At 34.1% G+C, this 8,499-nt stretch overlaps 2 protein-coding genes across 2 annotated transcripts; one reads left to right on the top strand and one right to left on the bottom strand.

Annotated features, from left to right (window-relative positions):
- Nucleotides 1-4,402: 4,402 nt before the first annotated feature.
- On the top strand, nt 4,403-5,426 carry LOC107062845 (FK506-binding protein 5-like). Its single transcript, XM_015313981.1, has 2 exons — nt 4,403-4,703; nt 4,813-5,426. Exons 1-2 carry the CDS (start codon nt 4,403-4,405, stop codon nt 5,424-5,426), a joined length of 915 nt encoding a protein of 304 aa, XP_015169467.1.
- A 29-nt stretch (nt 5,427-5,455) lies between these two features.
- On the bottom strand, nt 5,456-7,361 carry LOC107062844 (protein Ycf2-like). The gene is made up of 3 exons (XM_015313980.1): nt 7,326-7,361; nt 5,542-6,357; nt 5,456-5,500 (listed from the first exon to the last, which is right to left on the bottom strand). The coding sequence occupies exons 1-3, from the start codon at nt 7,359-7,361 to the stop codon at nt 5,456-5,458; spliced, it is 897 nt and encodes a 298-aa protein (XP_015169466.1).
- Between the last annotated feature and the right edge of the window lie 1,138 nt (nt 7,362-8,499).

The raw sequence follows: 8,499 nt of genomic DNA, 5'->3' as shown, positions 1-8,499 counted from the left end.
TAATAAAAACAAAAAGTATTTACATTATAACTCGACAAGTGTGCAATTATAAGTGAAGTGTGTGTCGTTTAAAAATGAAACAAAATGGTAGTAGTCAAAATGTATTGTTATGTTGCTAGTCGGGGGTAGAACACACAACCTCAAAAAAAAAAAAAGTCACCACCTTAACCAATACACTAAACCTTCAACTTGTGTCAAATGGTGTCAACACATGTCTATATATATTTATAAAATTAGTTCCACGAAGACACTCCACATGCCGTGGATTATTCTACGATCCATGGATGGACTCGTGGATGAGAACTTGAAAGATGGCAAAGCGTCTTCATTCCACAGAAGAATTTCATGAGTCGTGGAAGGTCATGGACTTGATCAGTTGATCTATAAGAGTTTTTCTAAGGGTATTTATGTCTTTTTAATAATTTCCTAAGTCTTAATCACGATATTTTAACATCTATTTAGGGGAGGATATTACGGTAGTTATCTCAGTTCTCTCTTATTCTACTCCCCAAACTTAAGGCAAACCTCAAGTAGAGTCATCTAAGATTTCAAGCTCCTTTTCGAAATTCTTATTCTTCTAGGTATGTAAGGCTATCATAGTGAGTAGGGGTGTTCGTGGTTCGGTTTGGATCGGTTATTGGTTAAAATCAAAATCAAATCAATCTAGTCGGTTTTTTAAATATCTAAAACCAAACCAAACCAAACGAAAAAAATAACCGACGGTTTGGTTCAGTTTTTCTGGTTTTTTCAGTTTTAAAGTAATAAATTTTTGAGGACATACGTATCTTGATAGACACAAACACCTAGTACATGAGCAATCCACTGAAAAACTATTGTTGGTTCAATTAAGCAATTAAACAATACTAAAGTTATCATTACATGAACAAAGTGATTCAATTAAGAAAAGGTGTAACTATCTTATGAAAGGTATGGTAGGTAAAGACTAAAGTAATGAATTTTGATGGACTTGGACTTATGATTGTAATAGATGGACTAAAATTTAAGTTTGAGAGTGAGAAAATAGTAAAGTTCAAGACTTAAGTTACTTAAAATTTAACAAAATATTTATATTTTATTTATGAATAATATATAATTAATTATAAAATTTATATATATAATTTATTGGTTCGGTTTGGTTATTTTGGCAGTTACTTTTTAGTAAAATCAAAACCAAACCAAATAGTATTGGTTTTTCAAAATTTAAAACCAAACCTAACCAAATATTGATTTTTTTAATCGGTTTGATTCGGATTGCGGTTTGGTTTGATTTTTTAACCATAACCATGAACATCCCTAATAGTGAGGAACTCAGTTCGTCATCATGCCTCATATCTACAATTTCAATTACTAAGATCAAAATAAAGGGTTTTCTTCTATGCCCTACTATTTTGATTTTCTAATATAATTGCTCATTATTGATTCTACTATTTGAAATCATAGTAATTTCAGAGGCGTCGCTGAAACTTCAATTATAGCTTAAGAGATACTTGTGTCTTATCTCCGAAATATACTACAATAATGTATGAGGCTTAAACTCTTCAATTTTGAATTTATGATGAAAGATAAGACAAGAGCAATGCAAAACCCATTAAATTTTAAATTTTAATCACATGTCCACTTGCGTGACTAAAGTGTTATCAACGAGGAACTAATGTCACATGATGTATATTGCGACATGATAATAGATGGTTAGTATTATTTAGAAGTATAATAAAATGACAAAATAAAAATAAAGCTTCAAGTGAAGGTTGAAAATTAGAAAGAATCTACCAGAATTGCTCATGATGATCCCGTGTCTTCATCGTGAGAAGGTATTAAAAGGTCTAGGCAAATAACAATACACCTAAAAAGTCAAACGAGAATCATATATAATCCAACATAACCAATTTAGCTTTATTGTGAGAAGGAAAAAGTCTAGGCATGAGAGAATGACAAGAGCAATGCAAATCCCACTAGATTTTAAATTTTAAGAATAAAGCTTCAAGTGAAAGTTGAAAATTAGAAAGAATCTACCGGAATTGCTCATGATGATCCTGTGTCTTCATCGTGAGAAGGTATTAAAAGGTCTAGGAAAATAACAATACACCTAAAAAGTCATACGAGAATCATATATAATCCAACATAACCAATTTAGCTTTATTGTGAGAAGGAAAAAGTCTAGGCACGAGAGAATGACAAGAGCAATGCAAATCCCATTAAATTTTAAATTTTAATTACATATCCAATTGTGAGACAAAAGTGTCATCAATGAGAAATTAATGTCACATGATATATGTTACAACATGATAATGGACGGTTAGTATTATTTAGACGTGTACTAAAATGACAAAATAGTGGAATAAAGCATCATGTGAAGGTTGAAAATTAAAAAGAATCTATCTAGATTGCTCATGATGATCCCGTGTCTTCAACCTAAGAAGGTATTAAAAGGCCTAGGCCAATTATAATACACCTAATAAAATCATGCGAGAATCACATAATCTAACATTATCAATCCAGCTCATGATTTGAGCCTATTGTAAGAAGACAAAAGTTTAGGCACAAGAGAAGGACAAGAGCAATGTAAAATCAATTAGATTGTAAATTTTAATTACATGTCCAATTGCATCATTAACGTTTATCAATAAGGAATTAATGTCACATGATGAATGTTTTGACATTAATAGACGGTTAGTATTATTTAGATGTGTACTAAAATGACAAAATAACATAATAAAACATCATGTGAAAGTTGAAAATTAAAAACAATCTACTAAAATTGCTCACGATGATCACATGTCTTCATCATGAGAAGGTATTAAAATACTTAGAAAAATTATAATACATCTAAAAAATCGTGTGAGAATAACATATAATCCAACATTACGAGTCCAAAATCGCTCATGATTTGAGCATATTATGAGAAGACAAAAGTTTAGGCACAGGAGAAGGACATGAAAAAAAATATATTACGAGCAATCATGGAAATATCGTAAAAAACTTACCTGGGCAGGTCAAGGGGCCTCACAATGAGAAGCCCATTACAAGGTAACCAACTTTGTCAGGCCCAAATTGGGGCTCGTGCCAAGAGAGAATACCTAGGGTTTTTTCTTAACTATATATACGAGGAAAGCTTACTAAAATCACTTATATCTACCGCAACGTAAACCATCGCTTCTTAGGTCACCTTGCTAATTTATCATAAAAGAAAAACAATAGACAATAAATCCCTCCCCACCCCCCACCGACAATAATTAATAATAAATCATGAAAAAAATATATATTCGGCCAATCATGAAAATATCGTAAAAAGCTTACATAGGCAGGTCAAAGGGACTCACAATGAGAAGCCCATTACAAGGAAATCAATTTTGTCAGGCCCAAATTGGGGCTCGTGCCAAGAGAGAATACCTAGGGTTTTTTCTTAACTATATATACGAGGAAAGCTTACTCAAATCACTTATATCTGCCGCAACGTAAACCATCGCTTCTTAGGTCACCTTGCTAATTTATCATAAAAGAAAAACAATAGACAATAAATCCCTCCCCACCCACTGCCACCGCCACTACCAACAAGACGTCTTTTTTCTTGATGTAATAAATATAGTAGGATTTGGAGTTGGCAAATTAAATTCTCTACGTTAAAAGAGATTTGGATAAAGAAGGCAATGACCAACTTTATCAATTGAGGTATGTTATTTATGATAAATGAGGTATTTACAGTTCATTTACGTTAGTCCTAACCCCAAAATTTGCCCTAACTATGCGGTGTAGAGAGGATACACCCTTCGGTAAAAAAGATGGTGCAGATATACCCCGTCGTCTATTAAATGTTTCTTATTTACCATGTTCAAATAAATAAAATTATTTTTAAAAATAATTCAAAAAATGTTATGTGACTAAATTAACTCCCTATTTTTTTATCCCTCCAGACCTAATCCAAATGAAAACTAACTCAATCGAGTATTTTTCTAAACACAAGAAAATAAATAAGAAACACATTTTATCTTTCTAGAGAATAATTCATGTGTCATTTTTTATTTTACCAATGTAATGACATAATCATATATTTTAAAGTAAAAATTATTTATAAAAAAAATTAGTTGACTAGTTGAATAAACTCTAATGTGAAATTAAATCACTAAAATTACATTATTGTTTCACTTTATTTGTGTTAGTTACATATTTCACAACTATCAAAATCAAAATTTATCAATAGATTCAATACCATACATGCTATCATCCTTTGTTATTAAGTTTGAATCATGACATTTGGTCACATTAGTGTTTCACACTGTTCTTTTAGTACGACTTCTTCTTTCTCAAAATATTTGTCATTTTGAAAGTCTAAAGCGAACTTAATTATTTTCTAATCAATTTTTAGTATGCTAATGGTTATGCGATTTGACTCAGGCGCATATTTATGGATTCAGGGGATGGCTCTGTTTCAAGATGGTTGTGTCGAAATTGTAAGCGTCCCATTACCAAATTGAGAAACACAACTTGTGAATGTGGGTGTGAAACATGGGTAGACGATCGAACTCACGAGAAATGGCCTTTCGTTGTGGATATACCATTAGGGATTCCTCCACTTACTGTTGAGGGTGAAAACAACAAAGGTCCAAGTCTTCTAAGTGATGACGAGGAGTCTGAAGAGGAATATGAAGTTACTGAGAATATTGGAGAGGATGGAAGGAAAAGAAGAATGACGGAGCCTTCTAGAGGTGACAAGAGGAGGAAGTTCATTTCAGGAACTTGTGAGGAAATATCTGATAATTCGGAGGAGGAAGTTCATTTCAGGAACTTGTGAACTTGATGTTGTTAACGTTGCAGAGGAGGTGGAGACTGAACTTGATGTTGTTAACGTTGCGGAGGAGGAGGAGGAAGAGTTGGAGAAGGATGAGGAGGACGAGGAGACTGATCCTGATGTTGTTATTGTTGAGGAGGATGAAGAAGAGGAGAGTGATCCTGATGTTGTTATCGTTATGGAAGAGGAAAATGAGGAGATGGAGAGTGATCCTGATGTTGTTAACTTTGTGGAGGAGGAGGTGGATACTGAACCTGATGTTGTTAACGTTGTAGAGGAGGATGAGGAGGGAGAGAGTGATCCTGATGTTGTTATGGTTACGGAGGAGGAGGATGAGCTGGTGGAGAGTGATCATGATGTTGTTAACGTTGCGGATGAAGAGGAGGTGGAGACTGAGCCTGATGTTGTTAACATTGTGGATGAGGAGGAAGAGAGTGATCCTAATGTTGTTATTGTTATGGAGGAGGATGAGGAGGACGTTGAGAGTGATCCTGATGTTGTTAACGTTGCGAAAGAGGAGGAAGATGTGGAGACTAAACTTGATGTTGTTAATGTTACGAAGGAGGAGAAGGATAATGGGGATGAGGAGAGTGCTCCTGATGTTGTTATCATTAAGGAGAAGGCGGGGCTCCTGTGTTGAATTCAATTGATGAGGTTGTTTCTTCTAAGTCAAACATGTGCAGGACAGGGGACTCTTTGGATTTGTCCCCTGTCCTGCACATGTTTGACTTAGAAGAAACAACCTCATTTGTTGCATTCAACATAGAAGCCGCCTTCTCCTCAATGATAACAACATCAAGATCACTTTCCTCCTTCTCATTCTCCGACTCCTCCTCCGCGACGTTAACAACATCAGGTTCAGTCTCCACCTCATCATCCCCCTCCTCCTTCGCAACATTAAAAACATCAGGATCATTTTTCACCTCATCATCCTCCGTAACGATAACAACATCCGGATCACTCTCCTCCTCCTGCTCCTCTGCAACGTTAACAACATCAGGTTCAGTCTCCACCTCCTCCTCCGCAACGTTAACAACATCAGGATCACTCTCCACCACCTCATCCTCATCCTCCGTAACCAAAACAACATCATGATCACTCTCCTTCTCCTCATCCTTCTCTTCCACAAAGTTAACAACATCAGGTTTAGTCTCCACCTCCTCCTCCGTAACGTTAACAACATTAGGATTACTCTCCAACTGCTCCTCCTCCTTTTCCGTAATAATAACAACACCAGGATCACTCTCCTTCTCCTCAACAATCACAACATCATGATCACTCTCATTTTCCTCGTCCTCTTCATCCTCCTCCAACTTTTCCTCCTCCGTAACGTTAACAACATTAGGTTCAGTCTCCACCTCATCTTCCTCCGTAGTGATAACAACATCAAGATCAATTTCTTCCTCCTTCTCAACAATAATGAAATCAGGATCAATATCCTCTTCCGACGAATCATCATCAACAGATACTTTCTCGACGAAAGTCTGATTTGTTAAGTACTCAGAAGTTCCTCGACTGAACTTCCTCTTCCCATTGTTTTCCACATTTCTTTCGTCACCTCTAGAAGTCTCCTTCTTTTTGTAATTCAAAACTAATTACAAAGGCTAATATCGCACGTTTGGTATTTGAGTTAGTAATAAATTTTGATTTTGATACTTGTAATATATGACTCGGTATAATTTATCTTTTATTAATCAAAATGTTCCTTTTTTATATGATATATCATGAAAAAGCTAACTTAGGAAGATTAATGGGTCTTGCAATGAGAAGCCCATTACGAAAAGGTCAACTTATTCAGGTGATAATTAGGGCTCGCGTCAAAAGCGAATAATAAAGGTTCTCCGACTATAAATAAGATAGAGCCAGAGATAGAAATGAAAGAATAATTTGGAGTTAGCGCATGATATTTTGAACTTTGAAGGAGATTTGGACCAAGAAGGCAAGAATCAACCCTACTAATTGAGGTATGTTGTTTGTGACAATCTGGTGTAATAGCAATTCATTTATGCTATAGCTCTAATCCTAAAATGTATGTCTTCATTTACATTATTTCTCCCTATTCTACTTTGTACGGTTTATGTTTAACCGATGGTCTATCAGAAATAACATTCTACCTCTAAGGTAATAGTAAGGTTTGCATACATTTTACTCTCTCCAGACCCTACTTAGTGGGATTACACTAAATTTAGACTGTTATTCCTGATAAACCCTCGAATGTACAAAGGTAGAATGTTATTTCTGATAGACCTTCGAATCAAGAAAAAAAATTCAAAGTAGAATAGGAAAAAATAGTATAAATAAAGACAATGGTTCTAGGATTAGAGCTAACATAAATGAACTGCAATTACATCACATTGTCACAAACAACATACCTCAATTAGTAGAGTTGATTCTTTTTTTCTTGGTGCATATATCCTTCAAAGTTCAAGAACTCATGCACTAACTCTAGATTATTTCTTTCGTCTTTATCTCTGGCTTTCTCTTATTTATAGTCAAAGAACCCATATTATTCGCTATTGATGAGGACCCTAATTATCACCTGATTTAGTAGACCTTTTCGTAATGGGCTTGTCATTGTGAGGCCAATTAACCTGTTGACGTGAGGTTTTCATGATAAGGTTGAATTTTCGGCGATTTGTCTAATTGTATTATAACTTGCCTAGTTCTTTTAATGTCTTCTCACGGTAAAGACATGATCCCTCTTCTCAAAAATAAAATAAGGAACATCAATTCTAAGTGGGAATGAGCTAGAATCCTTATGTCTGTTTGGTTGTTCAATGGTAAGTGTCATTTTGTCACCAACAACTCATGGTTGTGATGAAGTGTCAATTACTCTTTTATCCTTAACAAGAGGTTTTTAGTTGGGCTCCAATGTGGGTAGTGGACATTGGATGGAAAATTAAAAAAAAAGTGTCGTCATGTGGAGAGCCTTGACAATTTAAAAATGGGTAAATTTCATATATGGCAAACAAATTTAAGCAAATAATGCTCCATAGCTATAGTTTATCTAATTACGCTTCATGACTATAGTTTTGTTTGCTATAGAGCCTTAGATTTGTATATCTCGATTTTATTGTTTTAAATTTATACAAATTTTATTTTTAATAAATGTATACATGGACACTAAATACGGTAATAGAATTTTTTTAGAATCTCATGATTCACGCTAATCGTTTTTAATAAAATATTTTTGTCCAAAATGAGTTCTACTACAATACTAACACCAATATTTGTACAAATTAATAACTATATAAGAGTATATGCATATGTATAAATATACAAATTTTTGTATAAAATATAGAACTATTTGTATTTGTATATAATTATAAAATTGTAAATGTATATGTTTATGAATATTGACTCACACATACGCATGCACGCACCCACGCGCACACACATCAATATAGTTATGTGTATATATGGAATTAAATCACAATTTTGTATGTGTATAAATAATAACTACTAATAAATATACAAATTGCGATACATTAGGGTTTATACGAATAGTTGTGATTCTCTAGATCTGTCCAGATCTAATGAACCATCTCTTATTCCCCCCCTTCAACTATTTTGATGTTGCTTGTCTTAGCATTATTGATAACTTGCTGCAATGCTATTGGGTCGCTCTTTTTCTTGGATTTCAACTCTTGAATATATTTTTCTTCTTCAATTTCTCTAGATTTTGCAATATACCCTGCATTGACTCCAAAATC

This window comes from Solanum tuberosum, unplaced genomic scaffold (genome assembly GCF_000226075.1).
Source record: "Solanum tuberosum cultivar DM 1-3 516 R44 unplaced genomic scaffold, SolTub_3.0 scf00274, whole genome shotgun sequence".
Classification (NCBI taxonomy): domain Eukaryota; kingdom Viridiplantae; phylum Streptophyta; class Magnoliopsida; order Solanales; family Solanaceae; genus Solanum; species Solanum tuberosum.
This window is presented reverse-complemented; position numbering and strand designations above follow the sequence as displayed.

Coding starts and splice junctions, on each gene's coding strand:
- LOC107062844 (XM_015313980.1), bottom strand. CDS start 7,361: ATGACAAGCCCATTACGAAAAGGTCTACTAAATCAG. Junction 6,358..7,325: donor GAAAAGGTCTACTAAATCAG/GTGATAATTAGG, acceptor TACAAAAAGAAG/GAGACTTCTAGAGGTGACGA. Junction 5,501..5,541: donor AGGCGGCTTCTATGTTGAAT/GCAACAAATGAG, acceptor AAACATGTGCAG/GACAGGGGACAAATCCAAAG.
- LOC107062845 (XM_015313981.1), top strand. CDS start 4,403: ATGGATTCAGGGGATGGCTCTGTTTCAAGATGGTTGTGTCGAAATTGT. Junction 4,704..4,812: donor AATGACGGAGCCTTCTAGAG/GTGACAAGAGGA, acceptor TTAACGTTGCAG/AGGAGGTGGAGACTGAACTT.